This window comes from Fragaria vesca, linkage group LG2, assembly GCF_000184155.1.
Source record: "Fragaria vesca subsp. vesca linkage group LG2, FraVesHawaii_1.0, whole genome shotgun sequence".
Taxonomy (NCBI): domain Eukaryota; kingdom Viridiplantae; phylum Streptophyta; class Magnoliopsida; order Rosales; family Rosaceae; genus Fragaria; species Fragaria vesca.
Window position 1 is genome coordinate 23,337,725 of NC_020492.1, and position 21,762 is coordinate 23,359,486.

The 21,762-nt window shown below is 38.6% G+C and overlaps 5 protein-coding genes across 6 annotated transcripts; 2 read left to right on the forward strand and 3 right to left on the reverse strand.

Moving 5' to 3' along the window:
- Positions 1–19: 19 nt before the first annotated feature.
- LOC101307955 (AP-2 complex subunit sigma-like) lies at positions 20–2,234 on the reverse strand. The gene is made up of 6 exons (XM_004291316.1): positions 2,050–2,234; positions 1,865–1,963; positions 1,719–1,769; positions 1,435–1,608; positions 1,049–1,108; positions 20–408 (listed from the first exon to the last, which is right to left on the reverse strand). Exons 1-6 carry the CDS (start codon positions 2,212–2,214, stop codon positions 367–369), a joined length of 591 nt encoding a protein of 196 aa, XP_004291364.1. The 5' UTR covers positions 2,215–2,234; the 3' UTR covers positions 20–366.
- A 237-nt stretch (positions 2,235–2,471) lies between these two features.
- LOC101308249 (hexokinase-2, chloroplastic-like) lies at positions 2,472–5,335 on the reverse strand. The gene is made up of 9 exons (XM_004291317.1): positions 4,925–5,335; positions 4,518–4,668; positions 4,223–4,405; positions 4,073–4,147; positions 3,832–3,987; positions 3,654–3,749; positions 3,408–3,538; positions 3,224–3,305; positions 2,472–3,092 (listed from the first exon to the last, which is right to left on the reverse strand). Exons 1-9 carry the CDS (start codon positions 5,203–5,205, stop codon positions 2,763–2,765), a joined length of 1,485 nt encoding a protein of 494 aa, XP_004291365.1. The 5' UTR covers positions 5,206–5,335; the 3' UTR covers positions 2,472–2,762.
- A 1,365-nt stretch (positions 5,336–6,700) lies between these two features.
- On the forward strand, positions 6,701–8,126 carry LOC101310381 (WEB family protein At1g75720-like). Its single transcript, XM_004292904.1, has 2 exons — positions 6,701–6,817; positions 7,605–8,126. Exons 1-2 carry the CDS (start codon positions 6,701–6,703, stop codon positions 8,124–8,126), a joined length of 639 nt encoding a protein of 212 aa, XP_004292952.1.
- A 4,207-nt stretch (positions 8,127–12,333) lies between these two features.
- Positions 12,334–14,737, reverse strand: LOC101308537. 2 transcript variants are annotated; one of them, XM_004291319.1, is made up of 4 exons: positions 14,588–14,622; positions 14,087–14,530; positions 13,834–13,934; positions 12,334–13,364 (listed from the first exon to the last, which is right to left on the reverse strand). In XM_004291319.1, exons 1-4 carry the CDS (start codon positions 14,620–14,622, stop codon positions 12,706–12,708), a joined length of 1,239 nt encoding a protein of 412 aa, XP_004291367.1. In that variant the 3' UTR covers positions 12,334–12,705. The 2 variants fall into 2 exon arrangements, with proteins under 2 accessions (XP_004291367.1, XP_004291366.1); XM_004291318.1 differs by having other exon boundaries at positions 14,087–14,737.
- A 2,933-nt stretch (positions 14,738–17,670) lies between these two features.
- LOC101309026 (tRNA (adenine(58)-N(1))-methyltransferase non-catalytic subunit trm6-like) lies at positions 17,671–21,355 on the forward strand. Its single transcript, XM_004291320.1, has 13 exons — positions 17,671–17,897; positions 17,989–18,116; positions 18,199–18,319; positions 18,538–18,619; positions 18,694–18,764; positions 19,141–19,182; positions 19,375–19,499; positions 19,764–19,857; positions 20,001–20,106; positions 20,173–20,351; positions 20,437–20,542; positions 20,735–20,821; positions 20,936–21,355. Exons 1-13 carry the CDS (start codon positions 17,773–17,775, stop codon positions 21,023–21,025), a joined length of 1,356 nt encoding a protein of 451 aa, XP_004291368.1. The 5' UTR covers positions 17,671–17,772; the 3' UTR covers positions 21,026–21,355.
- Positions 21,356–21,762: the final 407 nt, after the last annotated feature.

Sequence of the window (21,762 nt, forward strand, 5' to 3'; positions counted from 1 at the left end):
CAGGAAAGCTTGATCAGTTTCAGAAACAGCACACCACACAAACCTCTGAATTTCATTATCCATAATACAACATTACATACTCAGAACTACAAAACTGAAAATCTTGCTTTTCTTGTCCAGTACACACGGCCTCCAATATGTATTTTTTTTTTTGGGAGGGAGGGAATTCAACCACAAATGGCAGATAGGGAAAGCCCGGAACAAAGGAGATAGGAAAAAAGGGATATATTATAGTTCATTACTTTTTATTATACAAGAAGAATTGACACAAGGAATGGTAGTGTGCAAATTAACTGGTATGATCAGCAGGAACAAAGAAACATATTGCAATCCAAAAATCTTGGCTCGACAGGATAAATACAAACTTCACTCCAGCTTTTCCAGTTCCCCCATTCTCTCTATAATCGCCTGCAATTCAAAATAGATTCGGTAATGTTATACACTTGTATTGCAACAATGATATACCAACTGGAGAGCTGTACAGAGGCTACTGAATGCATCAGGAAGCAATGAATAATAGAAGCACAAAACCAAGCTCATGACAGTTAAACAAAATGACTCGCCCGGCAAAACATTCTGAAAACAAGACTGGATCTTTTATTTCTCTTTGTCGTAGTCAAAACAAGGACAGAGAAACAGGAACGATCACTTGAATTGCTATGATGAAATTGCAACTAAACATTGACATGTGGGACAAGGAAGGCGTGTAGACTTTGTTTCATGTAATGCAGATGCATACATAGGTTTCACAATACATAAGCATTCAAGAAATAAAACGTCAAAGGTAGACAATCTCTCTTAAGGGAAAAGGTCGAGGATCCTCAGAAGAATAACACAAAACACAGACCCACAAGACCACATCAGCAGAAGAAGAAAAGCCATATTGACTCACTATCTTAGTGCATTTAGACAAAAACTAAATAAACATATAGAAGTACGGAACTCATAGATAGCAGAAGAAGAAAAGCCATATTGACTCACTATCTTAGTGCATTTAGACAAAAACTAAATAAACATATAGAAGTACGGAACTCATAGATATTCTCACCTTCTTGCTTGTTTCTTGGAGCTCTCCAGCAAGAATGAATTCGTCAAGTATCAGATAGACCTGCACAACAAAATGTTAAGGTATATTATAACGTACAGTAGAAAACAAAAGAAAGCCACCCAGCAGTCCGAGATGGCATACTTCAAAGAGACAGATTATCATTGACAAACATCTATTTCTATTTATAGAGGTTATATACATAAGCAGGTAATCTCACCAGAACAACATATTACAAACACATGCCATCAACTGACTAACCAAGTTAAATTCTTTTACAACCAGTTAGCCACTATTCTCATTACAACAGCTCTCAATTGCGACTACTAACCAATGCAAGTACAGTGACTGATACTAACGCAATGAGTGATACTCAATAACTAACAGACCTTGTGAAAGTTGAAGACCAAATCAAGCTCGCAAACGTTGCTGAAGAAATGATCCAAAATCTCGACGAATAGATGAATGCATTCCAAATAGGCCAACTCATTATCAGTTATATCAACACACAGCGAGAAAAACAACCCGGCATATCGCCTGTAGATCACCTTGTGTGTACGGAACTACAACATACATAGTTACAACAATCAGCTACATTAAAATAGTATTTCAATTTTTCATACACCTAAAAACATGCAGCTAAATTTGCAATAAGCAAAAGAAGTCATAAAACCTCAACGAAATTGGTGAACTTGGGATCTCTATTAACCACCAAACGATGAACCTGCATCGAATTCAGAAACATTAAGAACATTTTTGCGGCAGAAAATAAAAACAAAAAACAAAAAAGGAAAGTGGAATTAGGGAAAGCTGTGTTACCTCGTATTCGACTTTGTGCTTCTCGGAATCCTCGAGAGGAACGTAGTACTTAGCTAAACGTGTCTTTCCCTGGCGGTTCTGTAACAATATGAACCGGATCTGCCACAAACAATATAAGATCAATCAGAGTTTGAAACCGAAGACCGATTCAAAGGTAACAGACAAGTGATCATGGGAGGGAGTACCATTGTTGTTGAAGTCGAAGATTTTAGAGAGAGAAATGGGGAACAGAAGCGGAGGAGAGGCCCAAAGCCTTCGGAGCAAATTTTGCTAACGTTTGCTGCGATGTCGTTTCGTTGTGCCCCGGTGAGTCGTTGCTCCGAGGTAAAAGAGAAACCGGGTGTGAACATTAAACTGTGTACTAAGACTTGTCGCCGTCAACTCTTTGGTCAACATGTATCCGACGGCCAATGTTGCTTGTCAATGTAAGTCACAGTATATTATGATACAACCAGCACCACTGAATCACAATTTTTGACATGAGCAAAAATAACACAAAAACACCCGTGACATGAACTAAGCCACTAAGGCTTTGAACCAAAAATATGACTGGCACTTGGCTTTAAATCTCAGTTTGGTCTGAATTTTTACAGCACCTGAAGATCATGTGACAACATTCTAACTCTATAATCAGAAACTACTTTTCATAATGTTTTTGTATCAAATGAATGACAAAAATTTGCACCATACAGATGAATGGTGCATCATAGTCTCACAACTTATACAGGCTCTACTGCCGGAAATTACAATTCTGAAGTGAATCCTAAATTCTCATCTTCTGATTCACTTTCCTTATTCCCCAATCAAATTACATACAAACCCTAATCATCGGAGACTAATTACATTGTACTACAACACCTTGTTGGTTCTTCAACAATGTTGTGTCCTGCCTTACCACTCATAGATACTTGGAATTTGCAGCAGCCAAAAGAGCAGCCCCTATACCAGACCCATCTTTTGAATGCTCTATCACAACATTCTTTGCAATATCATCCCCTAGAAGCTCGGTGACAGCCTCGCTGAGATATGTTCTGTATTGAGGGTAGTTCTCATACAAGCCTCCATCCATAGCGACAACTGTTCTCTTGCCGAAGATGACACCTTTCGAATCCTCCTCCATCTTTTGCAGTATCCCTACTATTCCTGCACCAGCTAAGCGCCCTCCTCGCTTCACAATGGTGTCACATACCTCCACCACAATCTTTCTTGCACTTAAATTGGACTCAACCTAATCACATTTTTGGAGAAACAAAAAGCTGTTAGTAAAACGAAGGAGCCTTTCACTGTGTTGATGCATTGAATCTCATGTATGAACTATATTGGCTAAATTTTAAAGGATGAACAACATCAAGAGTTTACCCCTGCTACATTGTATAGGATTGATCCAACATCTTGAAGATCATCAGACGTATCCTGCTGCATAGCACATACATCTGGGGTCCTATTACACAGTTCAAAAACATACTTCAGCAAAGGAACTTGGTTTCTATGATTTTAAGTCAATTATGAACTCCTACAGAACAGAAAGGGAAGTTGATGTTACCTGAGTGCAAAAGGTGTTGATAGTTTTTCTAGGATTGGATCACCAAAGAGCGCATCTGCTTCAGCCATCTTCAGTAGTACTCTTCTTACAATTTCACCAAGATACATTCCAGAGATTGTTTTCTCAAAGATCTGCACAAGATCAAATATGAGAAACAAGTAACAAGTGTATGACCTGTTTGATTTTAACACACGAGTCATGATAAAGAAAACTAATACTAACAATAGAAACATAAGGCATATATACCTGCTCACCGGGGTTGATACTAGCAGCATCCATATCTCTATCAAATTCAGTTAACGGAAGACCATTTGAGAATGCTCCCCACTCAGTGTTAATAATCTGGACAAAGGTCATTTTGGAAAGATTGATCAATGAAGTCAGGCAAGTCAATACAGAAAAGAGGAGAAAATGCTTTACACACCGTAGATCCAGAAGAAGACGCATGATTCTGTAGTTTAGGAACTGCATCGACGCGCTCAACATAGCAAGCATTGGTTCCAGTACCTAAAATGACAGCAACCATGACATCATCATCCCAGTATCTTGCTCCAGCTAATGTTCCAACAGTATCATTAACCTAGTAGAGTTCCACTCATTAGTATCAAACTGCCTTTGTAAGCATTAAATAGGATTTAGTGGTAGCATCATTCAAACAAGCATACCAGGGCAGACACACGCATATCTAATCCTAGCCTTTCCATAGCCTCATTCAAACAAGCAACAACATCTCTTCCTGCCTGTAAGTAGCAAGTTAGAACATCCCGAATTCACCAAAAAATGCCAAAGTTAAGACCTAATTAGGCGACTTGTACCGTTCCAGAGACTGAAAAGCCCTTTGTCCATTTAATTAGTATGCCAGAGTCAACTGAGGTCTGCTTCACAGGGAATGAAAATGTGAATCCAATCTCTCTTTTTGTACCAGCTGGAAGGTGAAACTTGTTACCCTCATTTTCTGCAAACTTTGCCAACCCGGAAGCAATAAAATCGAATAGTTCCTGCAATGCCATGAATCAAACTTGTTACAACACATGCATATAATTGTTCTGCGACAGAAACCATCATTCTCAGTACTAATTAAATTGTTGGTGAAGCAAGCAAAACACAGACCTCGGAAGTGCCAAACATAAGATCCTTGGGGATCGAAACTTGATCGAATTCAGTGGCGATCACACGCTCTTCCTTGCCTCCTAGTTGTACTCTCAGCACCCTGAAGTTTGTGCCTCCAAGATCCAGTGCATAAAACAAGCCCTTCTCATTCCTTCCTTCCAAAACACATCAAAACACACATAATTAAATTGAACGAAACAAAATATATGTCATGTTTAAGCAAAAAAAGTATAAACCTTTTTCTCTACCATGACATTTCTACTAGTAGAAATCACATGCTATCAGAAGAGTCATACCATGAACATAGTTTAAACTTAAAAACCAAAACAGCAAAACTAGTTAAGAGTCAAACCCAACACACAAAGACTCAAACTTCAGTTGAATATGGTGTTGTAGAGAATCATTACCCAGTTGGGAGGCTATCAACGTAGCTGAGTATCATCTTGAGATCACTCCCGCCATCCCCGGCGAGACCAGCGCGCATATCGGCGGCCATGGCGTCCGCCACGTGGCGCAGCAAAGGCAAAGGAGTGGCACACTCCTTGCGTAACTTGGTCACCAGAGGAGTGACAGAAACGGCAGTAGATCGGACGGTCATCCTGAACCGAGGGAGACCCGCCGGCCTAGTTGATCGGCGGCAGAGGTGGAAGGACCCGACCGAGGGTGACGTGGCAGCTGTAACTGACATTGCTGAGTTGGTTGACGTACGGTTACAGTTATTACGTGGAGATCTACGAAAATGAAGTATGAGATCAACACGTTGGTTTTTATTTCTCGATGGCAACTGGCAGAGGCTCCCCAACAGACTTGGGATCCAGACATTTAATATTTTTTATGAAAATTGAGCAACAAAACGACGTGGTTTTGGCTACAGTCAAGAACGAAGTAGTACATAACTGGAACTGGTCGTTGTTTTGGACGGAGGTTTGGATTGGGCGGAAAATGCAATGTGGGATTGTGGACGAAATGGAACATTGATCTGTGCTTTGGTGGAGTTGGGTCGAATTGATAGTGACATTCTTTCACTATTTTTAAGCATATCCTAAATATCTATGCGCATAATTTGGTTGTTGGTTGAGAAAACTCTTAGAACAATAGTTTATTAGTGACATTAATAGATGATTCTAATCGTAAAATGCTTCTTACTAGAATTCGGATGAAATTGTATAATGTGTATAAACTTTCTGTATAAAGTTTGAAACGGTGAATTAAGGATTCTGTGGATTCTAACGATCTGTCAGAATGGTAAAATCTCTTCTCGAGTTGCCGCCCATGGATAGTTTCATTTGACATAGTGATAGAGAACGTAGTTTACGATCGTCATTGGTCCATGGAGCATGACGGAAGCGCAGCTACTATGGTTATTCGAACTGAAGAAGGAATGAAGTTTTTGCCAACCGACCTGGCCCGACTTATTAAGTTGGATCATGCTCGTGTTATAGTTTCACCTTCGGGTGGCATGGGTCTATTTGGGGAGGACATCTAGTCGGAACCCCAAAGCTGAACCAACAACCAAGTATGTTACTATTTGAAAAATGGTAAATGACTTTTAATGAGTTTATGACGTCTACATTATCTTTTAGCGTAAAATTAAATATGTTATCTATTGGTGTAAAATTAGTTATATAATAGGTGGTAGAGAACATTTGAAGACAATGATGCAATAAATCTCTCTGAAGTTGAAATCACTATTCAGTAGTACGTGGGGAGTGACTTGTTATTAAGTCTTACTAGGGAGGGAATCAGAGTAATACATGATACCAAATTGCAATTTGGCATTTGGTGGGGAATTTGTTAGTTTGTTTTTTGAGTTGGTTATAGGCGAAGCGTCTCTCTCTTTAGGCAAAGAGCAAGACCTGCCACCCACCACCTCTACCGCCTTCACATACACACAAACCAAATATTAACAGAATTCTAGTGAAGTGGACGCGAAGAAACGAATTCAAACTTCCCCATGTCATTGTCCTTTGCTTCCTCCATCACCTCCTCATCTCTATAACAACTCTCTCTACCTCTATCTCTCTCTTTCATTTATATCACTCTTAGTTCTAATCATCAATCCCACATCTCCCTCTCTCTTTCTATGTTCCAGAACAAAACTAGGACATGTATCCTCGTATTCGTTTTCATTAATTAATCGGATAGTGCACCAGCCGGCCTTAAGAGTGAACTACTAGTTGAAGATGATGAAGAGGGCGGAGATCGATACGAGGCAACCGTTCCGCTCAGTGAAGGAAGCTGTCGCATTGTTCGGCGAACGAGTTCTTGCCGGGGAGGTCTATGCCACCAAGCTTAAACAGGTATTTCTCTCTACCAGCTCTACCTTATTTCGTTTGTTCATTACACATCTCCATACTATACGTACGTATCAATATTTTCACTTCCTTCAATAGTTAATTTGGTTTAACTGAGGTATACAAGCATAAACTACGTATCATTCTGTACGTGTTTAACCCCAAAGATGCATCTTCCCGCAGTTATAGAAAGTATAACTTCTTCCGAGACAACACCAGTGCCCAATCTCATATATAGAAAAGCATTTCGACTCCATATATAGTTAGTACGAGAGTTGTGATATTAGTCCTGCTAGGAAAAGTACTGTCAAATTTGTTCTTGCTTGCAGCTGAGTACAACTTTCTACACACACATAAATAGCTGTGTTGTGTGTACTTTGTTGTTGATTAGCTTCAATTCTTTGTCATTATACATAAGTAATTAACAAAGTAATTATATCACGACTACATGGTGTATAGTACAGTGCGTCCTATCATACAGAGCTTGTATTGATTGAAGAATATTTGAGATCTTCACTAGCTAGGCCTATTTCCTTAACAGCTTTATTGATTAGGGAATCTAGTCTAATATGATTTAATCATATTGGCTTTCAAATGAAGTTTATCTCGTAATTTATCTAAACTTTCGAAGCAAGCAAAGTTAAGCATCAATTAGCTAGTACACGTACCCTTTAGTTGCATCATAGATATATATGATACATTTTCCATAGGACTAATTAACATTAATCTCTATTGAATCATATTCCATTTATTTTTGTATACTAATGTGCCTTTGATGCTTCTGTACACTCAGTTGCAGGATGAAGCAAGTGAAAATGGGCATGGCACATCCAAAATTGGAACTGTAACAGCTGAGCTAGAAGAGACAAAGCAGAACCTCCAGAAAGCTAAACAAGAAAGTGAGCTAATGGAAACTTGCCTTTCTTCTCTGAAACAAGAGCTTGATCGGACAAAGCGAGAGCTGCAGCAACTCAAGGAAAGGGAATATGACAAACACTTTATAGAATCCGATGAGACTGAAGACGTTAAGATTGTTGAGGACGATCATTCAACCAAAATCGAAAACAAAAACAGCACACAAAGAAACAACGTAGCTGATATGAATGATGTTGGACTTGAATTCCAAAAGAAGAGATATGTGACATTTGCGCATCCACCTTCTGTGGCAAAAGTAATGATTCCACAAGGTGGTGCTGGTGTTGAGAAACTGGAAAGGCAGTCATCGCTTAAGAAGAAGAAAAAGAAGCCACTGATTCCTCTAATCGCAGGCATCTTTTCGAAGAAGAAAGGAAGCGATCCGGTAGCTTATGCTTGATTTTTGCAATTTGCCCTTGAGAATGTATATCTATGCATACTTTTCCTTGTTGGTTCCAATAATGATGCCATTGCCCACACTTTCTTTCTCAATGTTTTGTATAATTAATTTTCCCTTTGTGTATTAGTTTCAGTTTGGCTCGAGATAAGATGACATTGTGATAGAAGTGGTATCAAATGAACGCACCTAATAAATTACTTTGTCTTTGTTCTCTTCTTCATTGTCTATGTGATCGATATACAGTTGTTTTTCTTAATTTGTCATCGCAAGAATTTTAAGCAGCCTTGGAAAATATAGCTGATCTCAAGCAAAAGCAATGCATGTATTTAAAAATTATGATATATGTGTTCTATCAAGGTTGTTTTCTCAATAATGTACAACATGGGGCAAACGTAGAACCTCTGTTATATGTTGTAGGTCCAAAATCCCACCATTGATGTAACAGACAAAAGAAAATCAACAATTCAATTCGAGGACCAAACATAGAAGGCATATATAGTTTCATGCACCAGCAGCATGCGCTTGAAACTAGAAATTAGAACCGAAAAAGAATTTGAGCAAAGATCACACTTGTATTCAGAATAAAAGTGAAGCAAAACATAATAATGCAAATTGTAAGTGAAGCATGTATGTATATCAAACCATATGGCAGCCGGACTGATCTGGATCATCGGAGATCATCCCTCCGGCCTCATGATCATCTTGGCTAGACTTGTTAAAGAACTCGATGCAGTCAGAGATGGCCTCGTTGTAATGCGAATGAGACGAGTAATACGAACTGCATGAAGTCTTTGGGGGCTCAAATCTGTCACAGCTAGTACTGCTGTTTCTTTTCCTGCAGGGTGTACTGCTACTCATTCCATGCTGTGTAGTTGCTGATGATGAGGGGATGGAAAACAGTAGTTTCATTATAATTTTCCGGAAACGATTGAAGATTTTCATTGCAGACAAATTCAACTTAGGAGAGGCAGCTTCTTCTTCTTCACTGCTTGCTTGTATGATAAAGCTCTCTGATAATGGTCTTGGATTATGCCTAATATTCTGCATTGTATCCTGTGTTTTAATTCTCTAGCTTCCTCCGGGAAATGTATTGCTATCATGGATGGTGGTGTGTGTGTGTCGTTTCATACAAATTTAAAATGAGGCGAAGTGTGATTTTCCAGGCTTGAGTTTATTCTATTTGGGCAAAATTCAATAAACTAAAACAGATGTTGGGCATTGTTCATGTGCTCAAATCATTTGCATGGGCTTCACTTGTCCTCTCTAAATTCTTTCTTTATTAACCCAAACAGATGTTCCCTCAATTATCATCAACCTAACAAACAATCAAATCCAACAAGTTTAAGGAGTAATTCATAAGTTTCAAAGTTGGATTAAGCAAGAAAAATTAATAGTACTCCGGAGATTGAAACTGATAAATCGGGAACCATTTGCTTAGTACTGTAAGTTTTTTGCTCAGCAGTGTAGAACACCCTATGGTGATATTAGTGCACTTATCTGAATTAGATACACTAAAATAATTGGTGATTCATACTGATTGGTCATAGAAATGCCAAAGTTTACCATTCATTCCTTGCAGCCTTTGATTATACAGGTACCTGCAGACTACAAAGTAATTGAGTAAAGCTGACCTAATGATTATAATTAGTCAAATCCATAGAAGTAATCTAGAATCAATTAAGGATTTGGTACTTGATACAATATCCAAATAGAGTTGAAGTTCTTCTGTAGGTGGTCCTGTGGTCCTGAACTTATGCAAATATCAAGTTATATGTGTTTCTCAGCCTAATTGTGCCCTGGAAAAAATGGGTAGGAGTGAATCAAATAATGGAAATGTTATTAATTTAGGAGCTTGTGAAGAGATTTAGATAATCTTTGTGTTAATGTGAAAAGTGGATGAGGGCCAAGCTTGTTCTAATGATATATGCAGGACATCATGATTGTGTTTAAGTACTTTCCTTACGAAAGGGGGCTAAGAAAATGTGTTGATCATGAAGTAAGCACCTGGCTCATACATGAACTCATTAACCAGACTAGGTGAAGTCATCCACATATCCCATGTTTCTAATTATTGTCATGATTGTGCTGTTCAAACAAGAAAAAAGAATTAAAAGTTGGAGTTAATTATGATGTGATTCCACCTTTAATCTATTCTAAATTTCTTTGGTTCATGAACAGAACCTATTTCCTAACCTTTTTCTTCTACAGAGATGTATAGAGTTAGAGATAAAGATTATGGTCTGGGCTTTGGAACATGCCCATCTATAATATGCTTTCCAGGCTTGGATCAAGGACCTGACCGAATAAAGATTTTAAGAGCAAACTAAACCAGAAATTTAACTGATGCGTACTAATCTCCTCTGGATCCGTTTGACAAGTTAGGAAATGGGCTTAGGCAGCTAACATTCAATTCTTATATAAATATTGTATAAGTATACGGTACAGATCATCATAGACGCCTTGTACTGCATATGCAAATGCAATGCATTTTGAAAAGTATTATAATTTATAAACACAAATCTTAACCAATATCAATGATTTCGTAGACTAATGAACAACAATCGTTGTTTCTCATATCCCCCTAGACCAATTATATATTCGATGTATAATTATGTTAAATATATTAGAGGAGTATTTAGTTGACGAGTAGAGCGACAACGATCGGTAGACGATCAATAATTTTGATTTATCGACTAGCTAGTCAATGCATTATTGCATGCTAAAGAATAATTCAGCTTTCTACTAATTAAACTAATTACCACAGCTTCCTATAAGATTCTCAGTGTCTGACAATTATCACCGAGTTTAACTAAGACTAACATGGCGTAATTACTAATTAACACAGTTTTACGTGTAAGTTTTGCATATATTAGAGACTTCTTTATTCTAATTATATGCTCTAATTAAAAACAATACTCATCTGCTGCAAAATACATTATATATTATCTTAAATTTTATATCTAATTGGCTTTTCTCCTGGTTCAAAAAACACTAGAAACGATGAAAAATAGTGCAAGCATGTGCATGCAATTATATACAATCTGTCAACTATATAGCGAATCAGTGATCGTAGGCGAAAAGGTTTGGTCAAGTCAAACAGGTTCATCCATCTCTCCCTTCCTTTTAACTTTCTTATTCTCTAGCTAGCTCATCATCCAATTGCTGTAGTTAAAGCCAAGATTAGCTCGATCAGATTATTCAGGCATCATCAAGGACTAAAAAATCGGGTTTCGGGGAAATATCGATGGTCCGAAAATTGGATATTTCGACGGAAATATCGTGGATATATCGAAAGTATGGAAATTAATATATTTATTATGATCTTCATATTGGTATTATGAACAATATAGATAGTATGAGCTATGAATAACTTATCAAAACAAGTTGTAGCACCGATGGTTTAAGAGAAGTTGTAGTTCTTGGCCACCAGGGTTCGACCCTTTAGGAGCCTAATTCCTTTTTAATTGAATTCTAGTGGGAGACTGAGAGACATTAGCACGTGTATGGGAGAAAATTGAGGAATATTCTTCAAAATCTCGAAAATATCGCGAGATATCCTGAAATTTTGGGATATATCCAAAATGTCGCGCGATTTTAGCTGGGAATGTTAGGATATATCGCTACGTGAAAAAAACGAAATTATCACCGAAATGTCGACGATAAATTCGATTTTTCAGACCTTGGGCATCATTTATTTACTGTGTGTTCTTCTATTCTGCTAAAAGTATCATCCCCCAGGTGAAAAATAAGGGAAAGAAAAGCAAGCTAGGAGAAAAACTCATAAGAGCTGTGCTTAATTGCGTGTGCTAGCTCGAGTCTGACCTCTCATGCATAGTTGCATACATGACTCATACGGGGATCGATATGAAGCCCACAACCTGCCGAAATAAAGACGATCGGATTAGGTTGTGTGCGATTTAGACAGTGAATGATATCATGAAGACGACAGAACATGAATGCCTACGTTTCCTTTGTTACTTATCGATCTGCAACTACTCCCACTTCAATTTTTGCCGTATTTGCTTTGTCTACTAGTAGAGTAGCAGTGTAGCACTGCTCTTAGCTATTCTCGGATATAGCAGATACCTCATCTTCTTCATAACTCACATGAATCTTCAATGTTTTCAGTGTTCATATATAATTAAAATAAATGCTTACATAAAATATAAATCAGTTTAACAAACACACTTGCAGTCGATCGAGAGTTGAGCTAGATATATAAACATAATAAACTAAGACAGCAAAGATGTATATACACCAACCACGCACACTGAAATTAATTTAGTTGATACATACGGTTTCGGCTGCTATACACATTTGTATAACATACATTAAGCCGTAAATCGTCCGATCGTTTAGCAATTCAAAATTCAAAATGATCGGACGACTCACAGCTTGATGCATGGTATACAGATATATATGTATAGTAGAAAACTGCGATACGTACTGCTGGCACCCAAACAATGAAATACAACATTGGATTTTCCCTTTTTTTTTTTGTAGGGATAGAAAATCCTATCTTGTATCGAAATGAATACATAGTAAGCATAACGAGCTAGCTAGGCTAGGGCATCTATATCTAAGAGTCAAGAGCTTTGTAAATGACTACGAAACACGGGAGTATCGCCCTCGGATTAAACACAACCAGCTCCTCTAGATTCGAGAACACTCCGGCGTACCCGGCGACGGAATCGTACGTCCCACCAGCTGATGATGATGCTGTCACACCCTCCTCCTCCGCCGCATCTTCCGCAACCCGCCTCACCCTGCCGGCAATGACGCGGCAAACCAGCATTGCCCTACGCCCGTCCGTACAATGCAACGAGTCGTGGGCCCTACCGCTGCTGGCAGTAGTCCGCACTCCCTTGCTGCCAACAACCTCTCCTCCTCCGTGGCCTTGGAAGCCGTGCCGGATGGTGGTGCAGACACCGCAGCCCGGGACGGAGCCGCAGAGGTTGGTGGAGCCACGCGCGCCGAGGGGGCAGGAGATGCTGGTGCAGTGGAAGCGCAGCAGCTCGTTGCCGTCGGCGGCGCAGCGGGGATTCTTTCGGGCGCTGTTAAGGGCTCGGTTCTTCACGGCGTCGCGGCAGTCCTCGAAGCGTTGGATCGTGCGCTGTGTGTTCTGGACCTTGAGTATCCGTTCGATCCTGCAAATGGGACTGTCCTTCTTCAGCCAGCTCGACTTGAATATTATCTCCACGATGTTTCTGCCGGAATCTTCCACTCCTAGCTCCGATACTGTAATAAAGTAATAACAGGATATTTCAGATATCGTTTATATTCAATTTTTTCAAATTAATGTAGCAAACAATATCAATTTCAATTTGCCTCAAGAAATTGAATTTCCTGGCTGTCGGTGGTGACAGTATTAACGTCATGCACTTCTCCTAGGGGTGGGTGGTAGTATAATTATCCAATTAAGACAGTCCCACCTTACAACATCACGGTCATTTACTTTATTATTTCTTCGTGCATGGACAGCTGTGGTTTATGTAACCCTTCAAATGGACCGTCTTTATTGTTGTAAAAAAACAAAAAAAACACAGTGCTGGATTTGATGTAAAATTTTCTTGTTTTTCAACTCTTACTATTGGCTGCTAATAATTTTAGGACCCCAAACAAGAACTCAGAAGACAAAATTTCAAAGATTATATGTATACAGAAGGAAATAATTGAAAGACAATTTAATTTGAATGAGAATAAGTACCAGCATGGCGAATGGATTGGTGAAGTTCCAAACTCTCCAATTTGGGGAAGATCTCACCGCAATGAGGGCAAGAGCAGATAGTAGACCTTGGAACTGGGTACCTAATTAGCATAACCATGTTGTTAATTTACTTGATTAACCATTTTCCTAGCTATATATGAACAGCCTGCAGGAATATTCATGGCAGAAATGATTGCAAGCTTATAGTAATTAGTTCCTATGGAATAATTAAATGTAGGGTATAAATATATACCTGCTAGGGTCAACGATGTAATGGCACTCGTAACACCCGGAGAGCTTCCTGAATTGCATCCCTCTAGACGAATTAGATGACGTATAACCAGCACCGCCACCGCGGTTGGATCTAGAAGCTGACCCTGACTCAGACCGGGATGCAACTTTCCGGCTCAGCAACCCGGTTTCTTGACCCAGCGAGCTACTGTCCGGCGAGTTATCGGCTCTGTGAACAACCCGGCTGGTTGTGTTTCCGTGAACAACGTCTTTGAAACTGCATATAGAGCCGCAGGAGGACCCGAGCTTGGAGTAGCCGACGGCGTTTTTGGAGGGGTCGTGGACTCTGGAACCCTCGATCTGTTTGCAGGTGAGGAGGTTCTTGAAGTGATCCCATGAAGAGGTGGAGGGGGGCTTTTGTGGAGGTGGCTGCTGCTTTTTTGAGGAGGAGTGCTGCTTATGGTGGCTGCGTTTAGAGGGTGGTTGTTGTTGTGGTTGGACATGTTTCTTCTTCTTCTTGGGCTCTGTGGCCTCTGGTTGGAAAGTGAGAAGAGCCATAAAGCTAAGAAAAGCAGATCAAAACAGAAGGAGAGGATGTTGCAGAACAAGTAGAGCAAGCTAGCTCAGCTCTCTTTTTTCATATGGAAAAGAGAGAGTTAGAGAGTGTGGTGGTGGTGGGAGAGGGATCCGAGATGTGTAATAACTAATAAGGAAGACAAAGCGGGAGGTCTATGGAACTATGGTGGGTCTTTCCCTCTTTTCCTGAGAAATTAATATTTATTTCTGTCAATTTTTATTTATTTTTTGTTAATGCTTCTGGTTTATGGATATTCCTACTTAACTAATGTGTTTGTCTTATATATGTATAGGGAAGTTGAGCCTTTGCACCAAGAAAGAGTTGACCTTTTGATTGACCGGTCGATCAAGAACTTACATAAAAAATTCTCTATTAATTAATATCTTGAATTATTGATACAATGTCATTCTCATAATTATGTTATTATTCATAGACTTGGTATAAAATTTTTGTTTATATATATATATATATACAAAAATTCGATATTGATGAAAATTTGATATATATATATATATATATCTCGGTTGCATTAAAATGCATGGTCGATATTTTTGTCCCACAAGAGAAGTGGATGAAGTAGCTAGGAGATCGATCGAACATGTTATGTAATCATCATGTAATGTGGGTACTGGTTAGATCGGCTGTATGTGTCGTGGTTATGCAGATCATATGTGCTTTGCATGCTGTCTTAAATTGGAACTATGCTCTTGTGCTGTCTTTGCCTTTTGATTATTCTCTACGACTTCTTTTTGCAGTGAAGCTGAAACTTTTGTTCGTTTGTTTTGGCCGTTCTTGCGGTAGAAGCCATTTACATAGGCGCAACAAAGGGAACCTAGAGCTAGATTTGGTATTATCTCTGGTATAAGAATGTCCACAACATGTATCCAAATTGGGGAAAGAGTCACGTATGTGACCTTCATGTGAGCATCAATGCATCGATTTTGATGGTATAGGAAGGGGTAGGTGTACAGACTAGTAATACGTCAAACATTGTAGAGTACGCTTAAGTAGAGAGTTTGGTGTAAGTGATTCATCGCGTTTATGTTTCATGTGTGTACGAGTTTTTTTCGTTAGACTAAGTAACGACGGAAATGAGTTTAGTTTACGGTTACAAGACATCAATCACAGTTTATAAGAATGATTACTAGCTAGTTTAATAATAGATAAATTATAAACTAATCGATCTTCATGGTTTTGTAGGGCGAGTGGAAACATATGCCCTAAAGTAGTGCATATTTCCATTGTTACATGATACGAACTAGAACACAATGATAATGTAATGGGGGTCCAGAATCTTATAGGAAGGAAAAGGAAAAGTGCCAGGGGTTAAAGAGATCGCATCATACAAAACATGCAAAAGGAATAGAACTAACACTAGTACTAGTCCAACCCTTTTTCCATCTTCCAATGTTTCCCACTAGCTGCTAGCTAGTTCGATGCATCCATTTCATTACTACTAGTGCTGCATGACCTGAACTACGAAATGAACAAAACCTATCCTGATCTTTTTCCTCTCCGATACTTTTACTACTAAGGCCATGCCACTATCACTAAATAAATTGACATATAGAACCACCCACTACATAAAAACAATAATACATGCACTAGAATATAAGCTGATTATTATACGTGTCGTATGCATCTCGTCGTAGATTCCGTATGTGTTACTATGATTCGATGAAAAATTTATCGTAAAATTAAGAGTTATTAATCATTTTTACAAGTCGAATAAACAAATATGCATATATAGTCATTTTAAACAGTAAAAACAGATCGTTGTGATTCGATCATTACCCAAAGTAGAAAAGATAGATTTGATGATCAGTCCATTTTTAATCATAAATCACGAGGTCGACCTTGGTTCATATATTAATTTGCGCATGGAAAAATTGATAAGATGGTAGAGAACCAGAGACAATGATGCATGGTGAGCCCAGTTATGCAGCTGCTCTAGCTCCCCACGCGTGGCATGGATCAGTGTGTGTGTCTGAAATTATTAATTAATCAAAGATTAAAACTTAAAAGGCGAATTATATTCATATCCTTTATATATTTATATTTCGAGTGAGAGTAGTTGGAATTGAGATCGGATTTGGCCAACCACTGCAGGCGTTGAATTCATATTTTTAGTGAAATTTCGTTGTTCTTGTTCCCCATCGCTCTACATCTGATCCATCACGGTTCAAAGTACACCAAGCCTTAAACAATTCCAGGTTTCCAACCCCCACAAGGAATAATTAACTCAGAAATTACGTACCCACTTAAATACTTTATGCAATATTCCACTCTATTATACTTTGTTTGATGTTCCAACCTAATTTATGGCTTGATTGGCTTCACTAATTGTTCCGAGTTGTGACCATAAATTTTAAGCCTATGAAACTAGCTAGTGCTAAACTCCGGCCTCGCCATTTGTCTTATCAGAAGAGTCTTTTACTCTTATAGATTACCAATTCTTATTGACACTTATCTGACGATATAAATTTTTATCATTACTCATTATTTATTATTAATTAGTATTAATTGAGAAAAAACACAATGTAAAAATTAGGGTCACCTTCTCCACAAGCCAAGGCATGTGCCTCATATTCTGGGTTTGAACTAATAGCCTATATAGTTGTTAATTCTGGACCTAGTTAGGCCATATATATGCTCCATGTCCGCCGGGGCATGTGAACCAGCTGCCTCATATAATTACCTTGAAGAGCTGAAGATAATACTAGTTTATTCTGCCACTTAGCTCTATCGTCTATATATAAAACGTTTAGGACTTGAAAATTTGCTTAATCATATTATTACTGATCCAACCTCACTGGTAAAAAGGGTAACAAATGGGTTCAGGCCTTCCAAGGAGGCCCATAATGGGCTCATTAGCAGATATATATATATACACGGACGCCATAACCATGTTGGGCTGGATTAAAATAAAGTACTGGGCTTAAAAAGGCCCAACCAAATTCGGGTAATCTTCGCGGGTAAAATACACCGACCATTAACTACCAATCTTCTCCGCTAAAACCCTAATTGCCAGAGGAAGCTGGGGTTTTTGGTACTAATACTTATTTACAGCTTCGTTTAAATCCAGAATCCGCTTCGATTTTCTCTTTAATTCTTTCTGTAATAAATCGGAGATGTCCGAAAATAAGGTCCACGGCGACGCTGTGGAAAACCCTAGAGTCACCTGGGACGGCTGCAGCGTCCTGCTCGACATCAACGACGGCGACCGTTTGGTTTTCTCGCGGCTCTCCGGTGGAGCGTGAGTCCCAATTTCTATTTCATTTATTTTTTTAATTATTTTATTTTTTCAGTTATTTAATTAAGCTTAGTTTGGTTAATGGATTGTGCAGAAAATTGAAAATTGGGAACAAGAACTGTTCCCTGCAGCCGTTGATTGGCTGCCCGTTTGGTTCGTTTTTTCGAGTCGAAAACGGAGAAGATGGGCCTTATTTGTCTAGATATACTCCCTCCAATGAAGGTTTGGTTATTGAATTGCAATGCTGCTTCTGTGATTCTCATTGTGTTTAGTGTTCAGTGTGTTTTGAATTTGAATTGTTCAGGGAATAGTGTTCAAGAGCAAGGAGATTGCGAATCGAAAGACGAGTTGAGAGATAATCGAGCCTTGGTTGATAACAATAAAGCGCAGAGCCTTACGGGTGATGCCATCAATGAGATGCGACGGTGAGAACTAACTAGCATAACTTCTGATCCAATACATTGAACATTAGTATGCTTTTTATCTTGTTAGGAAACGTTTTGCATTGGAGTAAATGTGACCAAATGTGTTGCATGGTTTCTGTGTTCAGATACTTGTGTTATTCTGTTGCTAGTTTTGTGCTAGGAAATTTGGATACTATCTTTTTTCTTAGTAATGCTTATGATTCTTTATGTTAATGCAGACAGGGTGCAACTGGTGATGAAATAGTTGAAGCTCTCATTGCCAACAGTGCGACGTTTGAGAAAAAGACAGTGTTCTCGCAGGTAATTCAGAGTCTCTGAATACAATGTTTGGTATATCTGAACTGAGCTAATTTCCTCGTTGCCTCTTTCTGCAGGAGAAATATAGGCTTAAGAAGCAAAAAAAATATGCTCCAATTGTACTCCTTAGGCGGCCTTTCACAAGAAGGTAATAAGATATTTGAATCATGAGCCTTAACTGGAGATTTGATGACTTGAAAAAACAATCTGCAATATGCCATAGTTACAATCTGTGCAAGAGTTCGGCGAAATCTGGCAATTGGCATATTGGTTACTGCAAAGCAGGAATGCTCACACGCATGTTGGCAATTGGATAATATTATGGAGAACGTAGGGTGGTCACTTAGAATATTAATTAGTATTTCTTAGAGTTTTTAGAAATGTTCAATAGAAATAAAAAATAGTAAGAAAGACACATTATCACAAAGATTGAAGCTGAGCTAGTAAGTACATGCTGAGTGCAACTATAATTGCAAAATCTGAAATTCTATCCACTGACATATCTTTCTTGTTTTTTGTCTCAGTATATGTGAGGCGTACTTGAAGAAATATCCGGTTAGAATTGGGTAATGACTTGCCACTTATGATTTCCATCCTTTTAAATGCCAACTTTGTCACTTCCGAAATGCAATAGCACCATCTTGAAACTGTAGTGGATGTGTATCTCATTGAATAAGTCAGTTGATTCCTTTACTCTAGATGCACTCTGTACATTATTTGCTCAGTATTTATGTCCTACATGTTTCCTTCTGATTCAGATTCTTGCGGATGGATACGTTATGTCTGCTGCTTTCCATGGCTAATGTTTCTGCTAATTCCGATGTCCTTGTAGTCGACATGGTTGGAGGGCTTCTTACTGGTGCTGTGGCAGAACGTTTAGGAGGTCTGCTATACAATCCCTTTACTATATGCTGCTTTGAGTTGATTAAGTTAAAGTGTAAAATGGGGTGTTGAAGAAGTGATATTTGAGCATAATTCTATAAAACCTACATAAAACGAGTTCTGGGTGTGACAACAGTTCTATTTGCATATGATGTGTATGTGTTGTTATGATTCTTTTATATATTTATTTTCAGTCAGTTGATTAGTTTTGGAGTTCTGTGAATGCAATTTTTTTATACATTGAATTATGTTCTATGTTTGACAGGTACAGGTTATGTCTGCAATACATATCCTGGTGGCTCACCTTATCCTATGGATATAGCGAGGATATTCAACTTTGGAGAAGAAATTTGCAAGAGGTAGATTTGCCTTCTAGTCATACCGTTATAGAAAATGCAGTTGGATGAAAATTCTACACTCGTTAACAAAGCAAGTGCTCTCTCCAATCGATCTGCCAAATTATCATTGACCCTTGTGCTAATCTTATATGCATTTATTCCAGGATTGTGAGGTCTCCTCTCACTGACCTTCTTTTGTCCATCCAAACTGAAAAACCAAAACTCTCAAGTCAAAATGGGGACTCTTGTAGCATGGAAACTGAATCAAATGTAAGCAATACTTGATGAAAAATTGTTTTAAAGTTTCTTCATTGTGTCTGATACCAATTCTTCCAGGAACAAATATCTTCAACAGTTGGCACGGAAGAAGTTACTCTTGCGTCCGAGAATATGACATCAGATCTTATTGTTGACACTACCAACTCTGTCGAAAGAAAGCCGAGCAAATCAGCAAAACTAGGAGAAAAAGCACCACATGATATCATCAGCATGTGGAAAGAGAATGGCTTCTCTAGGTAAATATTGTGTTGCATACTCATTTTATTAGATTAAACTTGGATGTGGTTGTTACGTGATACTTATTCAACATTGTTTATGCAGTTTAATAATAGCAGCGCCAGAGTTGGATACGTGGAGTTTAGTTAAAGAAATATTGCCACTCCTATCAAATTCTGCTCCTTTTGCTATTTATCACCAGTATCTTCAGGTAATCGTAACAAAATAATTACTTGTGCACTACACACACCACTGTAGGTATGTAAGCATATATCTATCCACATACCAAACTCCTTTGTAGACTGTCTAAGCAGCCTTTCTGAATTTTTAAACACTGTACTGCATCTTAGAATTTGGTTGCCTGGCAAGTTTAACAAAAAATTGTTGTTCTGTTTAAATGTAGCCGCTCGCAACATGCATGCATAATCTACAAGTTGGGAAAATGGCCGTTGGTTTGCAGATTTCAGAACCTTGGTTACGTGAATATCAGGTGTTGTTTGGTCTCCTTTCTATGTCCTCTATACAGATCTAATGTCCTTATACACATACTTTCACAGTTATAAGAGGTTGATGCTGATGTCCTTTCAAATAACAATATATGCAGGTACTTCCATCAAGAACCCATCCATGTATGCAGATGAATGGATTCGGTGGGTACATTCTCAGCGGGACCAAGATATGTACCAACAACTGATTGCTTCTATACAATAAAGTCGATAACAAGCAAACGGAGTTATCTTGCCAATAAGCGAATGAAAAAGAAGCTCATGACCCCAATAACCACGCCGTGAATGGTGACTCCACCGTTGGCAAAACCACCGTCTTCGTATTGTACACTAGTATTCCCTTTTTAATCTTTCAACCCTGCAACTGCTGCTATCCTTTTTCCCCTGCAGGGTCTGCGTTCTGGTTTCTGGTCCTTATGACCTTCTGTATTTCTTATAGCAATTCATTTGTTCTGAAACAAATAACGAGTGTTACTGTGAACTTAGTTAAACTTTCTTGTGAAAAAACATTACCGGCTCCTCTGTGTTTTACAAACCTAATCCTTTTCTTTCAAGGGCCCAACAAGAGACTTGATAACATTGGGCCAATGAAAGTCCAAGGTGAAAATGAGGGCCCAGCCCTATTAGGTAACGACTAAAGATACGACAGAGATTCGAACCGACCCGCCTTACAATTTCCCGCTGCTGCGTCACCTCCGCCTATCGCTCTAGACTGTGATACGATTCTCCCAATTTTTATAATTTTATAATTTTTTTTTTCTCGGAACCCCATAAAACCAGAAGCACGCAGGAAATTGAGTAATTAATTAGTAATTACCCAAACTATTTTCCCTCCACACTCAAAAAAACCTACCTCTCTCTCTCTCTTCTCTCACACACTATTTGTGTCTCTCTCTCTCTCTCTCTCTCTCTCTCTCTCTCTCTC